Here is a 16,157-nt window from a genome sequence, read left to right as displayed (position 1 = left end):
GGAGAGCCACATTCAGAGTCTGGTCCAGTCCCGGAAAGTATCCTGTCACAAGTGGGGCACTTTTGTGGTTCTTCTGTGGACGGTTCTGGGTTTGAGGGGATGAGGAAGTGGCTCTGGTTATTTGCTTCTGTACCAGGTCGGGAGGGTAGTTACGGGATGCGAAAGCTGTTGTCAGGTTGTTGGTGTAATGGTTCAGGGATTCCGGGCTGGAGCAGATTCGTTTGCCACGAAGACCTACGCTGTAGGGAAGGGACCGTTTGATGTGGAATGGGTGGCAGCTGTCATAATGCAGGTACTGTTGCTTGTTGGTGGGTTTAATGTGGACGGACGTGTGAAGCTGGCCATTGGACAGATGGAGGTCAACGTCAAGGAAAGTGGCGTGGGATTTGGAGTAGGACCAGGTGAATCTGATGGAACCAAAGGAGTTGAGGTTGGAGAGGAAATTCTGGAGTTGTTCTTCACTGTGAGTCCAGATCATGAAGATGTCATCAATAAATCTGTACCAAACTTTGGGTTGGCAGGCCTGGGTAACCAAGAAGGCTTCCTCTAGGCGACCCATGAATAGGTTGGCGTACGAGGGGGCCATCCTGGTACCCATGGCTGTCCCCTTTAATTGTTGGTATGTCTGGCCTTCAAAAGTGAAGAAGTTGTGGGTCAGGATGAAGCTGGCTAAGGTAATGAGGAAAGAGGTTTTAGGTATGGTGGCAGGTGATCGGCGTGAAAGGAAGTGCTCCATCGCAGCGAGGCCCTGGACGTGCGGAATATTTGTGTATAAGGAAGTGGCATCAATGGTTACAATGATGGTTTCTGGGGGTAACAGATTGGGTAAGGATGCCAGGCGTTCGAGAAAGTGGTTGGTGTCTTTGATGAAGGATGGGAGACTGCATGTAATGGGTTGAAGGTGTTGATCTACGTAGGCAGAGATACGCTCTGTGGGGGCTTGGTAACCAGCTATAATGGGGCGGCCGGGATGGTTGGGTTTATGAATTTTGGGAAGAAGGTAGAAGGTAGGGGTGCGGGGTGTCGGTGGGGTCAGGAGGTTGATGGAGTCAGGTGAAAGGTTTTGTAGGGGGCCTAAGGTTCTGAGGATTCCTTGAAGCTCCGCCTGGACATCAGGAATGGAATTACCTTGGTAAACTTTGTGTGTGGTGTTGTCTGAAAGCTGACGCAGTCCCTCAGCCACATACTCCCGACGATCAAGTACCACGGTCGTGGAACCCTTGTCCGCCGGAAGAATGACGATGGATCGGTCAGCTTTCAGATCACGGATAGCTTGGGCTTCAGCAGTGGTGATGTTGGGAGTAGGATTAAGGTTTTTTAAGAAGGATTGAGAGGCAAGGCTGGAAGTCAGAAATTTCTGGAAGGTTTGGAGAGGGTGATTTTGAGGAAGAGGAGGTGGGTCCCGCTGTGACGGAGGACGGAACTGTTCCAGGCAGGGTTCAATTTGGATAGTGTCTTGGGTAGTTGGATCATTAGGAGTAGGGTTAGGATCATTTTTCTTCGTGGCAAAGTGATATTTCCAGCAGAGAGTACGAGTGTAGGACAGTAAATCTTTGACGAGGGCTGTTTGGTTGAATCTGGGAGTGGGGCTGAAGGCGAGGCCTTTGGATAGGACAGAGGTTTGGAGGAAAGGTTAACTACTGAATTAGGGTGTTGTGGTTCCAGATTGTGTTGATTGGAATTTTGAGGTTTTGGAGGGAGTGGAGCTGGAAGTGGGAGATTGAGTAGATGGGAGAGACTGGGTTTGTGTGCAATGAGAGGAGGTTGAGGTTTGCTGGAAAGGTTGTGAAGGGTGAGTGAGTTGCCTTTCCGGAGGTGGGAAACCAGGAGATTGGATAGTTTTTTTAGGTGGAGGGTGGCATGCTGTTCTAATTTACGGTTGGCCTGTAGGAGGATGCTCTGAACAGCCGGTGTGGATGTGGGAGAGGAAAGATTGAGGACTTTCATTAAGGATAGGAGTTGACGGGTGTGTTCATTGGCTGAGTTGATGTGTAGGAGAAGGATTAGGTGGGTGAGGGCAATGGATTGTTCAGTTTGGAACTGGTATAGGGACTGATGGAAAGAAGGGTTGCAGCCAGAGATGGGAACTTTAAGTGTGAGGCCTTTGGGGGTAATGCCAAATGTCAGACAAGCCTGAGAAAATAAAATATGCGAGCGTAATCTGGCTAGGGTGAAGGCATGTTTGCGGAGGGAATGTAAATAAAACTTAATGGGTTCGTTGCGGGGGTGTTGTGAGGGTGACATGGTATTAGAGGGTGGAAAGTGTAACATGAGGCTGAAATGACAATGAAAATAAAAATATATGGGGAGAGATAAAGGTGAACTAGAAAGTAACTGGAGATCTGTTGTGAAAAAAGGCGAAAAAGTGTTGGTTAAAGCTGGGCTATGTTGATCCTGTGGTGAACTTGGGTTGGTAGACAACGATGTGCACAAAGGTTAGTGGTTGTGTTGCCGCCAAAACACGTTAAAGGATGGAGAAATTCGGGAAAATTTCGAAAAAACTGCGTGTAAATGTATTAAAAGGAGTGGTTTTGTGGTGGCAGATTATGAAAATTAGGCTAACAATTGCCTGGCGCAGAAATAATGACGTTAAAACCTGTGGGAAGCTGCTAAAAATTTTCAGTGATGTGGGGAAAAACAGAAATGGAAATAAAGCGAAAGTTATCATATCTAGCCGAAATGGTTGTTAAATAGGTGAAAGGAACTGTTTGTGAACCAGAAACGGTGGATTTTATAGCAGCGGTAGTGTTGAAAGCGGAAAAAAAAGGTCAGACAAAAGTTTCATTTCTTTCAACAAAATATTGCCCAGGATATAACAGCTCAACCAACCAGAAAATTGAACTAATTCTGTGCAAAGTCATGCGTGGAGTCAAACAAGGGACTATATCAGCCAGTATTGCTTCAACGAACACTTAACTTTACCAATGTTCATTGGAGATGTGTGAATGTTCACATAAAATTTAATTGAAATATGTTATGCTCAAGCAGGAAAATGTTCAGAAATTAGGCGACTTGACATGGAATGACCCTTATGTACTATTGGTTGGCGTTTCCATCTCACTGGCAATTAATGAAGGTAATAGGTACAGTGCTTAATGTATAGTGAATATGTTTGTATAGTAATATGGTTATTGCCAATCATATAGCCAATTCTTAATGGATACTGCATTCGTAAATACAAGGTGTGTTGTTCCAATCAGTAAAAGTGCCTTCTCTTGCCCATACAGGATGACGTAAGGTGACAACATTTTTTAACACTGAGCAGTGAGTGCATGTAAAATTCCAAATTAATCAAGCAGGCAGTGTAATTTAAAAGTGAACCACTTAAAAATTGTGTAAACACATAAGAAGGGAGTTTCCTGTAATTGGTACACCTTCAACAAATAAATTGGAGTAGACAGGCACATCTGATATAAAGCAGTGGTAATAATGAGTACAGAATATTAGACAGTAAACAGGAGTTATAAATACATTTTGGAAAGAAAATTTTGAAAGCGAAGGAAAATAAATGTTAATTTGTAAAGTATTGGACCAAAATGTCTATAAATGAGTTGCAGCAGTGTGTTGTACTTATATTATTGAAGTCCGTAGAATCATCGTCAGTAGGGACCGGAAAGATTAGCATTTCACGATAAATGCTAAATAGATGCAAATTATACCTTAAAATGCTAAATTACACTATTTCATAGCGAATTGTGTCCAGGTGAATTATTTTATCAGATATAGATAGAAATAGCTTTATTTTCTGCATGTAGATATTGAAAATGCAACAGATTTTCAGTTGCTGGTATTGTACGTCATCTGGTAAAGCCCAGTTTGGAATGATGATGTGAGTGAGAATCTGTTTGCAAAATAAAAAGTGAATGAACATAACGAATTTAGTAATTCGCGCAACAATACGGTGCCATGCCAGTAGAGGGAGGTTGAATGAGCTATTAAAGATACTCTCCAAATAATGCAATGTAGGACTCAGGCGTGGGATCTGCCATTTTATAACAAAGAAACATGTAGCGGACACTTTTAACATGGCAAATTAGGTGGCACATGTTTTGAACTGTGGTTGCATTGAATACTGCTAGAGATTGGGCCTGAACTACATTGTTAACAATACTCTGCTAACCTTAATAAACAGTTGTGTGGTAGCCATCCTCAGATGCTTTGTGTTGTACATTTCTCGTTGTTTTCTTATTTTGAAATGGGTGAAATGACTAATCCTGGCCCATCATGGATTTTGAGTACAATGCTCACTGCCACATGACACCAGAAGGAGTCGGCGATCTCTGCAACAGTGTTTCAGTTGCTTTCGCAGAACAAGTGTGTGTGTGCTGCTGCCCTGTGAATGGGAGGCAGTGTTGGGGCTTGCTTCTCTGCACCACTCCCCTCTCCCCCCAGGCAGTCAAAATTCTAGTCAGTTTACACTCACGGCCATCTGACACTTAAGCCTATAGTGCTAGGACTCTGTGCTATTGTAATTGAAAAACAAAATATGTAATGTTTTTAGACTGCACTAAAAATCGTCTCATAACGTTAAAATAGATTTTGTACATTCGGTTCTACTTTACGCTAAGTGCCTTGTCAGTTCGACCCTCAGCATAGTCGAGCTTGGGTCACATGGCTATGAATGGCCGCGAAATTAATAGTCTGCAGATTTTGTAATCATTGAATGGAGCAGGAAAAGACAAATAATGTCGAGGAACACCTTAAACCAGAGAAGCATCCAGTTCACAAACTGGAAATGCTGCAGCTTTTCAACAGAACAATCATTTTTCAAAGCTTAAATACAGCCAAATGTAGATGACATAGGCCATTTCGGAAGAAAAAGGTGTTGAAGTTTTTGGAAAAGCAGACATTCCAGTCAGAAAGTTCCCAAACAGTTCTTTGTTAAGTCAGTTTCAAAGAATGAAGATTTTGTTTGTCTTCGCTCAGGTAGCATGAAAAACTTTTAAATTTGTACATATAATCATTTCCAAACAAAAAAGAAACGTGAGTGTCGCAGAAATAGAACTGGCAGTTTCCAGTCCAGTTCAGGTAGTATCTGGGAATGGTTGGCATAGGGTTAAAAACATTTTTAAAATAAAGAATTTCTATATCATTGTACAATTGAGTTAAATCACCAGTAATGAAGCTTCAAAACCATTTTTCTTGTTGCATTAACTGTTATGAAATACCTTTCAAATATCTTCACGGGATATGAAGACAGCATAAAAATTCAGTTGGATTATCTTAATATGCAAATAAGGAAGAGGATGCATGACTCATTCTGCACAGAGGGGTGGAAAATACTTGGTGGTGGCATCGGTAATATATCTCTCTTGTGTGTGTGTGTGTGTGTGTGTGTGTGTGTGTGTGTGTGTGTGTGTGCCGGGGGGGGGGGGGGCAGCTTTCTTATTATTAGCGCAATACACACATTCATAATTGTATCAATCTAAAATGGATATCTACAGTTCTTTAAATGGTACTGAAAACAATGTACTGTGAGGTGATGTGAGTAAATCCATTGATTTTGTGTGTGTGTGTGTGTGTGTGTGTGTGTGTAAATGTTGTGTGCTGCAGGTCGAGAAAACTCATTAAGGCAGCCCAGTGGAAGCAACTGACAAACTGTACTTTCATATTCTGTGTTGTCAAAAGTATGTAATGAAAAAACTTTGTCACAGGGGGGGGGGGGGGGGCGGCACTAGCTTTCTTGTTATTAGTACAATAAACACTTTCATAATTGTCTCCCTGTAAAATAATTATCTCCAGTTCTTAGATCCCATAATAAGTTTCTTATTGTTGAATTTTGGACATTTTTACTTTTCCTTTTTTTTTTTTATTAACTATTTCCTTCTCACAAGTGTGTAAAATTTCTTTCTCATTGCTCTGTAAACAGTACGGCTTTATTCGCAACTTTTCTAAATACATAAGACTGGCGGGCTGGCCACTATTTACACTCTGGGATCATACCTTTTAGTTCAGTCATTAGAAACGCATTCTCTCTCTCTCTCTCTCTCTCTCTCTCTCTCTCTCATGTCAGTAAAAAGTCTTTGGCAAAGTTATTGGAACGCACTTGAAGCTACAGGATGCCTTTGAAAACACACAGCAGTTACAGTGAATCGCTGATAATGTTTCGAACACTCATTGTTCACATGATAATAGGCAAAATTAAGAGGCAGCACACTTCTTCAGAGAAGCATATTAGTTTCATAAAATCTTAGTACAAGCAATGAGCTCGACATAAAAGGTGTTAACAGTGTCGTGTAACGAGAGCTGAATGAAACTCTTCCTTAATTCTACACAAGCTGTGCTCAACTCAGTTGTTCAAATTTTAAAGATAGAAAGGGCTAAGGCTATGCTTTTAATTTCACTCTCTTGAAATGGCTTGGACAAGCTACCAATTTTCAGCTATGTGAGGTCTGGTAATAGGTCAGTGTGTGTTTAAGGTAGATTGTCAGAGCTGCCATGATTCCTGTTACCTTCAATTCTGCTGTAGTGTATTTGCAATTGCAGTAGTTGATTTTTAAAGTTTTGTTACTTTTGTAGAAAGCTGTTTGAGACTGATCTAATTTCTCTTATATTTCAGGCATAATAAATGTAGGCAGCAATATTTATTTTTGCACTTTGTCTTGCAGATTTTTAATTGTTTCTTTTTCAATGTATGAATTAAATTAACTTGTCTTCTTCATTTTGTCTTGTTTTTTAAACTATTTGATAAACCATTGCTGTTAATAGTACAGTAGAAAGTTTGTGGGCAGTAACCTGAAAGAGTAGAAAACAATACTGCACATGCCATATTCTCAAGAGGTTGCAGTTGAAACATCGGTAAAGTTTTTTTTCCAAATGTGGTGATGATTGGTGTAAAACGGGTAGAAAAAATTCCTTCAGCTTTCAGTGATTCGCAGTTAAAACATTAGTTTCATGGTAAAGGACAAAAAATAAATGTAAAACCATAAATTTAATTGACTTCAGCATGTGTCGAATGGCATTAAAATGCTAGCAGTTGTAAAAATATCCTGTCTGTCATAGTTGTCATTTTTTAGATGTGAAACAGTCTGTTTCTTATTGCATGTTACTCTTCTGTCATTTTTACATTGTTCTTTATTCTGACAAGCTGATTTGTTCACTGCAAGGATCTGTGCTCCATTGTGCCTTATTACATGCTATATTTTTATGCTATCTTTCCGTAAATTAGCAATTCTTGACAAAGTAATATCTGTTCATTACAGTAAAATTGTCTAAAAATGAAGTATTTAAATCCTGAAGCTCATTACCTGGGAATTGGGTAAAGCTTGTGATAGTCTTAATTTTACGGACTTACTGAGTATCCAATGCACACTCAGTCTTTCAGCCATTTTCAAACATGCTTTGAGTAATTCACAAAGTAAGGCACAAGAACAAAACCTCTGAGCAACAAAAACTTTCCATAAGTCTTAATAAAACCACAAGATGACTTTGCCTTTTGGGAACACTCTTCTTATTTCTTGTCATTTGTCAAACATCTAAGTAACAACTTGTCATTTATTACCCCAGCTACTATCTCAGGTCCTGTATTGTAATTCATATTTAGCAGATATCATGAATTTGCCCTTACTATGATCCAGTCAAAGTTAATTCTCATAATGATGCAAGATGATGATAGAGATTATGGTACATCTTGTTATCAATTATCATAGTTATGATGTGATGTGCTGCGATAGACTAAAGACCATTGTAAACACAAGATAACTTACTGCAACTAGGTGCAGTAGTCCTGGGAGAAAATGCAAAATATGAAGAAAATTAAAATTCTTGAAGTTTCATTGTCAGTTCATAGCGGAGTGCTTGAAACTGAACTGAAAGCTGACCAAACTAATGTAATGTTCGAATATTGAGAGCATTCGTCTATAAAGATCCACATTCTAATGAAAATTTTAATTACATTCCAAAAAAGTGCAAGAAACTGAATTGATGTATTCACAAGAACTTAATGCATGTCTTTCGTACTCGTATCTCATCAAAGTTTCTTCTGCAACCTCATTTAGTACTTGAATTTGTTTTACTTTTTTTATTTTTGTGAGAGCTGTGCTGAATATGTTTTCCAGAATGTGCACTGTTAAAATGATACTTGTTATATTCTGGTTAGAATGTATTTAGGTAGGTGAATATTGATATTAAGTTATTGTGTTCTCTTATTTATTGTTTTTGTTTGTTTTTTCTTTTCTTGCCCGACCCGCTCGATCGTTCGCTCGCTCGCGCTGTAGCCATAACTATTGGCCGGCTAGGTTATGTGTGCCCCCATGACGTCGCACCCCTGTTACAGCAGTTTGTGCGCCAGTGGTGTGTAACCCCTTTATTTTATTATTATTATTATTATTATTATTATTATTGGTGTTATTAGTATGTTTTTTCTTATCACCTTTACCATTATTTAGGTTATTACTGTATGCTCATTCTTGTTTCTCTTTTTAAGTAATGTTTTTGGAACAGTGTCAAGAGTTAAATTTTGTGTTCCGTTTTTAAGTTTTCTTTAATTCAGTGTTGCAACATTGACAGTTCCATGTTTATGTAGAGTAAAAACATCCAATATTAACTACTCGTTGGTAGTGACTCTTTCACTATCATTATCATGGTTGACATGTGTTAACAAAGGTCATCATTTATTGTTTCATTACAACAGTTACACATAGTTGTTACTTTTTTATTTAACTTTAGATTTTCGAACTGGATAAAGCAGTGTTCAGTGATTCGGGAACAATAGGCAAAGTATGTGTTGTCTGCCATTGATAATGGGCACACAGTTGTCGTAGAAACTGTGCAGCAGTTTTGGAAAATGTATGCTGAGCTTGTTCGGGCTGTTAAAATAAACTAGGCACAGTGAGAGAGTTACCATCATTGAGTGTCAAAATTGCTATGGAACATAATTTACTCATAATGTGTTAAATTTTGTCAGTCCGCCAACTAAATTATTCCAGCTTTGCAAGAAATCCTTTTCTACTAAACTCACTGTCAGTATTAAAAACTTTAGTACTATATTTAGTTATCTTGGTTGTAATGAAAAGATGCAATGTATGATTTACAGTTAATACTCAGTGAAAATTTTTCAGTGTTTCTATCTATTTATAACACTATCGTGACTTTAGCATGAAAACATTGTTTTCCTGTGTTTGTTTCAGAAATATTTTCATCAGGCATAGTTAGCACTCACGTGCCTGGATGAGGGTTTGGTCCAAGAATTTTATCCTATGTTTGTTGCTGTATTAAAGTATTTAGGTTTTTTGTTTTGTTTAAAATAACATTTTTCAGTGATTTTGAAAGTATGAGTTTGATAAAATGTGAGGGATTGATAATCTATAAATGTGTATGTATTGCCAGTGTTGAAGTTGCTGTCACTTGCATCTATGTTTTATACATTGTTTTTTTGTACAAAACTCAGAATGTGCCTGATTTAATTTTGGTAGTTATGCAGGAAACTTTTTCTTTAATTAGCGTAAAATGAGCATGTGCTGAATTGTGACCACATTTTTCAGTAAAGTAAGAGTATGACAAGCTCAAATAATTGCCACTGGTGCCAAGAGTTCGTAGTCGCATGGATACAAATGGAGTACACCTAGCTCCAATTTGGGCAAGAAACAAAAAGGAAGTGAGGAGAAATTTGAATTTTGTGGCAAAATTATTATTATTATTATTATTATTATTATTATTATTAATCATATCAAGAATCCAATTGTAATGTGCTTAATTATTTAATGGATCATATGTAAAGAAGCTGAAATACCATTTTGTGGTTATTGATAATGCTATCATCTGATAAGTACAAATTTTTGCTCCAGCAGCAACAGGAGAATAATTAAATTTTCTAATTAGCGCACATTTAAAATATGTGGAACCTATGACGACGTTGAAAGTAAAGGTGCTAGTAAAGAACCTGTTTGTGACTGATATGCCCTAGTCGTCATATTATTTTCTATATACCTTGAACAAAATAAGTCCATTGAGTCACTAAAAAGTGGTTGAAATGTAACTTGGGGCCACGAGAACATTACTGATCCCATGTTTTCCTTATGTGTCAGCACTCAGAAATAGTGACTCCTTCACCCACCCTCATGATAAGTGAAAGGTGTTAATTCATCAGATGTTTGGGTACCAAGTAAACTGTTTACTGCCTTGAAGTTTGAGGATTACATTAAATGTTCAAAGGAACCTATATCATGTGAACAGTTTTTGTTGTAAGTTAATGATCTGCTTTCATGTGTGTGTAAAGACAGGCCCAAGACTTCGTCTGTGGAAATAGTTGATGGAAACAAAGGAATTGTGATGAAAAGTATTATGAGAAAAAAATTGGTTACCAGATAAGCAGTTGCCTGTGTAATTACTGTAGTTGTATAGCAAAGCAAAACACTGAAAGTGCATAAAGAAAAATTGAGTTATAATGGCCTTAACTTCTCCATATTGTATTGGTAAATGAGAATAACATGGAGCAAAGTAGTATGGTAAACAAACTTACCTTCAGAGAACTCTTATAACAAACTGCTGTAGTATGATTACGATCTCCAGCATCAATTAATTAACTCAGTAGTCTGATTTTTGCTCAAGTAAAAACAGTAACTGTGTGTATTAGAAACCATTTTGTTTTGATGAATGGTCCTGAGAACATACAGAGTTTTACAGGCTAAATGTGGACTCTTGTATTACAACAACCACAGCAATAGTATAGATTTACTAAGCAGTGAAACTAATGGCAGAAGGTGACTTCAAAAAATAGACAAGATAAGAAAAATGTAAAAGAATGTCAGGAAAGTGGTTGAGAACTCGGACAATACATTGAGGTGAATATGACTACATTAAATTATTTCTGTACCTCGGTTGAACTTTGTTTCTGAAAGTCTAGACAACTGATAATAAAACAGATTTCAGCACAATTCTTCCAAGGGGAAGAAATTACAATCTTTTGGCAGTAATGGAAAGGAAAGAATGTCAAATACTCATTGATTGAACTAAATTTCAGTAGGGCTGCTTTTATTACACAAAGCTGTTGAAATGTGAAAAATATCAGCAGATGAATAAGAAAACAAATTTTCAGAATTAGTTTTAAATTTCTTTGCTGTGCATTTGGTAGAATTTGCATGGTCTAATAAGAGACGCATGCCTATTGTGTTATTTTTATAGCTTCGTTTGTCATTAGATCAGGTTTTTCTTATCACTATGCAATAAACTTCTTGTTCATTACATCTCTGCAACCCAATAGTCCATAAAGTTCATAGAAAATCGTTGCCAGTCTCTCTGTGGCCTGAACAACGCAGTTCCTTGCATGGTTCTATTCACAGCGATAAATTCAGTCAAATTGAGTTGACATTCGTTGTGAAACTTAGTCTATAAACATGCTCAGCTTTCAAAATATTACATCCCGCTTCACCATGCATTACATCGGTATGCATGTGAGAACATGTCCTACCAAAGTGTTCCACATTGCTACACATAAAAATGGGATTTTTCCAGGCCTCATGCCTTGGGTTCTATTGTTCAGGTCAGGTGTTTCAGATAGTCCTTTGTTTAGGGGCTATTTGTACAATCAACAGACTGATGGTCTTAACTGCAACCATCATGCTGTACAGGGTCAGTGTTCGACTATGCATGCTTCCTTCAGAGTAAGCAAATGGAGCATGTTAGTTGGTTCTTTCTGCATTCAGCAGGGTCAGTGCGCACCTTAAGGGGCCAAATTTTAACGTATATTCTCTAAGCTTTTATCTAGAAATGCCATCTCAGTGTTCTCAGAAGTCTTCATTTGTTATCAAGAAATACCCCAAAACCATGGCTCTTGCACCAAAACTGATTTGTGGTTTCTTAGATGGCTGTGCACAGCAAATGGCTCTAATTTTTATGATATATTCCTAAGATCCCTATCTCAAACAACTTTGAAAATTTTCTTGATATATATATCTTTTTTCCAGTTACCTGACTTGTACACTTCAAATATACATGTGAAATCCTTTGTAAGATGGAAAATAGTTTATAAAATTACGTAGCAGAGAGAGAGTGTCTTTATGTTATCATCCGACGGGTTTTAGGAACTCCACATTGTAGTATTGAAGCACTTGCAAAAGTTTTGTTTGTTTGAAATCCAGTCTGAGATGTAAAATTAGTTTTGTGTTATTTCAGTTTCACATAAGAAAACTAGCAAAATTTTGGTGATGCATAAAGTTCATTTCATAAGAGTGATTGCTCAGCTGGGCAGACAAAGGAAGGGAACTGGCAGAAAAATGCTCCTATTGTAGCACTATAAAGTCAAATACAGTATGTTCTTGTTTAAAATACTGACTGGAAAGTAGGGTACTAGTTGCCTCATTCTACCTTCATCAGCGCCTTTAAAAAATTTTCCCAAAAATTTTGGTGTGCAAACCTATTTGCACTTTTTTATGCTGACTGAGGAGCAGAAAGTGGCAGTGGGAAAGAGAAGTCATGAATACTGGAAGATAGTAGACAGTGGTTGTGGCATAGAAATGGAGGAGGAGGCAATGGCAATGTGAGAGAAAGAAGGGGACACCGTGACAATAGAACATAGTTGGTAGTTAAGACAACAGTGCTAGAAAAAAAGTGAAGGAGACAGTGCTAGTGGGATAGGAATAAACAGGAGTAAGCGGAAGTGAGCGAGATCCAGTGATAATGAGAGACAACGGGGAAGAGAGAGATAGTGATAGTGAGAAGACAACAGAAGCAGTGCGAAGGAATGAATGAGATAGTAGCAGTAAGAGAGAGGAAGAGGGATGCAGTGACAGTGAAAGGATACAGTAGTAGTCTGGCAGACTGAAGGAGACTACGACAGTTAGAGGGAGACAGAGGTGATGACAGTATGTTGGGCTGATTGAGTGACTGAGAATAAGCAAGAGGGGGGATTGGTGGGTTAGAGTGACTTACAGCAATGGATTAGTGGGTGTGAACAAGTTAAATTTAGGAGAGCTTGTTGCAGTGAGGGGTGAGTTCCTTGTTAGAAAGTGTGTTAATATGTTTGAAAGCCAAAATTTTTAAAGATGCTGTGGAATGTAGAAAGAGGAAGCTGGAACCCCACTTTTCACTCTGTCTTTTAAAATGGAGCATATTCAACCCTTTTTTCAGTACTAAACTAACACCATGGATATGTGAAATGGTTGTTATTTTTCAAAGAAAACTACCAGTGTCGTGCTCTGGCAGTTCTTTATTAAGAAACACCAGCCGTGTACAAAGCCGTGACTCACATGTATGGCTCCCTAACGACATTGTACCTATTGGAATGTTCATTTCAGATTGTTGGTTACTTATCTCAAAGTATGTGGTTTCAGTTCCTGTTAAAATTGTATAATTTTGACACTAAAGGCTTGGAGCACCCTGTTTGGCTCACATTAATTCTTCTGAATAATCCCTTAAATTTCTATAGTTCTCCACATCCCTTTTCTTGTGTCTCCTCTCCAAGTTGGGATCACTTCTGCTGCAGTCTCTGAAAAGACATATTCTTCCCTTATAGCAGATGCTGTACATCACTTACCAGTTGTGTTTCAGGAATTTACCACATACTGTGCATAACAAATTTATGTGTACTTCGTACCACCAACAGCAAAAGTTAGACAAGAAAACTCAAAATTATTAAGTGAAGTCTTTCAGTCAAGATATGTTATTTTCCAGTATACATATCAGAGTTCAAAGAAGTAATTTTACAAAGTTTTTCATGAAACGTCTCGGTAGGAACTAACTGGTGCTTTAACTATAGAATCTTTCAGTGTATGAGAAGCAACTTAAAATACAGTTGTCTATGGACTGTCATAGGTGTACATCACTACGAAACATCCGTGACAATGAAGAAAAGGATTCTGCTTTTCGTGGCATGTGTCAGATGATAACTGTCAATCCTGCTGGAGTTGTTCCAGACTTCATTTTCTTTTGTGACGCAGTTGCTTCATGGGTCAGCCCAAAGCCTGACTTAAAAGAAATGTTTCACAAGGTGAGAATGGTATTATATTTCATTTCATTGTATGTTGGAATAAATTCCATTAGAATTGTACTGTAACATCTGTTAGCTAGTTGCTTGTTTATTCACTCTGTAATGTTAGTGGAATAAGCAAACATTTGACATATTATGGAACCTCATGATTCAGTAATACTGAGTTTGTTTTTGCTTAGGGCTTCTGAATACCAAAATGATAAACTGAAGTACTCAAAATACAGTGAGTTTTGTTCAGTCTTATTAAGCAGGTGCTCATATATGGTACATCTGCTTGTACAGATTGTTTATTGTGGAATCAATATACCTAAAAACTTCTGTTCTTCAGTGACTTAACAGTGAAATATTGTGTCACACACAAGTTCCTAAAATGATGTAATGTTCTATTGCTAAGTATTATGGATTGGTTATTAATTGTTCTGATCCTGAAAGTGGTAAAAAACAGCATGTAGCGAAGACTTGCATCTTAAATAAACCTCTTCTCCTTTCTGAATTTACGAAAACCATTGTTCTTCTACATTTTTTAAAATTATTAGGAACTAAACTTTAGCAATAGTTAATTATTTTGATTATTATTATTATTATTATTATTATTATTATTATTATTATTAATTTCAATCACTTTCAAGTAATGATTACGTGAGTGAACAAAGGGTACGTGGTTTGAGCAGTGGCTAAGTCTGCTTCTGCATGGAATGGAATACCCTGATGTCCTCCTTGGAACACAGTACGGTATCGGTAGCTCCACGCAGCGTCTGCTGTGACATAAAGCTGTCTGCTGGCGAACTCCATCTGCTGCACGTTACACAAGGAGTACCTCAAACAAATAAAAATACAGAATATTGTCTATATATAAATAACAAGTTCTTGTCCAGTACACTGTTAATAAAATTAAAACGGGAGTGACTGTACGTGTGGTTACTCATTTATAGATTACGAGGGTACAAAAATTTTGCACCTCTACTGCATATGACAATAAATATCTGAATTTACTTCAGCCAAATTCTGTATCCTCACACCATCATTGTGACAGGCTGTAATAGTTCTGTAATGTTCCTGGTAACTTGTTTATACAGGGGTGAATGTCTGTAACAGCCTTTACAAAAGTGCATTGTGTACGATACTAAACTTTCCATTACATAAGGTTTATTTTATAATTTATGACTAGATATTCTGATCACTATCGCTGCCCGAAGTGTTATTGATCTGTATGTAACTACTACTTCAGTGACATTCATATTATAGTGGTTCTCTTTCAATAGCAGGTGCTATCTGTTCTTTTTATGTAGTAGCAATGAGAGCAAGCCAGAAATTAGATCTGCTTTAGGGTTCTAAAGCAGATCTAATTTCTAGCTTGCTCTCATTGCTACTACATAAAAAATGTTTAAGTTATGTCTGACAATGTATAGTACTCAGTGTGACTGAAGTGTGTTATTTGAAAGTGCAGAATAATGTATGTAGGGAGATAAAAATTGACACACATGCCTGAAATGAAATGGTATGGGTTTTATTGAAACCGAAAAAAAGTGCAAAAACCGGCCAAAAGACGGTGCGGGACAGCAACACTTCAATGACAGTGCAAGGGCATCGTGTATAACGTGAGCTGCTGTTAGAGCGAGCGTGAGAGTGAGATCATTCCAAGCCTGGCTGATAAACATTTGCTGGAAGGTACGGCTTTTATGCAGAATGGCACTCCATTCCATATTGCTACACTTCTGAGAGATCTTTTGCACACATCATTTGTGAGGATTGTTTGCTGAGCTACCATTTCCATCGTGCTTGGCTACCTAGGACCCCAGACCTCAGTCCAAATGGCCATTGGTGTGGGATTACCAGAGGTTGAAAGTCTATTGCGATTGTTAGACCTCATTTGGTATGCTAAAAGACAATATCCAATGGCAGTTTCTCTCCATGCCTAGTTATATACTGTACATTTTCGGAAGGGGGAGCAGTCAAATTAGACATTACCTGCAATTGTGGCAAGAGTATATCACTAGTCAACAATTTTGTGACTATAGTATTTGGTAATGCATTTTACTAAAGCTGTGTGTTTCATAATCAACTCTCTGGAAATGTTAGTGTAATGCATCATTTTTTTTTCTTCTCATCAATATTCAAGAAAAAAGATATTTAATTTAGCCTTCATGATTTGGCAAAGTAGAACATTTTCTACATAATTTTACGGATTTGTATGCAGTTACTTCAAACAATTCCGCATGAAACCAAAATTTCG

The 16,157-nt window shown here is 37.8% G+C and overlaps 1 protein-coding gene across 2 annotated transcripts in view; it reads left to right on the top strand.

Moving 5' to 3' along the window:
- LOC126263146 (transportin-1) overlaps positions 1 to 16,157 on the top strand; it is a 148,936-nt gene that overhangs the window by 123,869 nt on the left and 8,910 nt on the right. Inside the window, exons 17-18 of one of the 2 annotated variants that reach the window (XM_049960180.1) lie at positions 8,217 to 8,292; positions 13,750 to 13,924. In XM_049960180.1, coding sequence (XP_049816137.1) covers positions 8,217 to 8,292; positions 13,750 to 13,924 — 251 coding nt within the window. Of the gene's footprint in view, positions 1 to 8,216; positions 8,293 to 9,128; positions 9,636 to 13,749; positions 13,925 to 16,157 lie in introns of those variants that run through there. The other variant, XM_049960181.1, reaches the window with a different exon arrangement.

The sequence above is a fragment of the Schistocerca nitens genome, chromosome 6 (assembly GCF_023898315.1).
Source record: "Schistocerca nitens isolate TAMUIC-IGC-003100 chromosome 6, iqSchNite1.1, whole genome shotgun sequence".
NCBI lineage: Eukaryota > Metazoa > Arthropoda > Insecta > Orthoptera > Acrididae > Schistocerca > Schistocerca nitens.
Note: the sequence above shows the minus strand (reverse complement) of the source record. Positions and strands in the feature narration are given on the sequence as shown.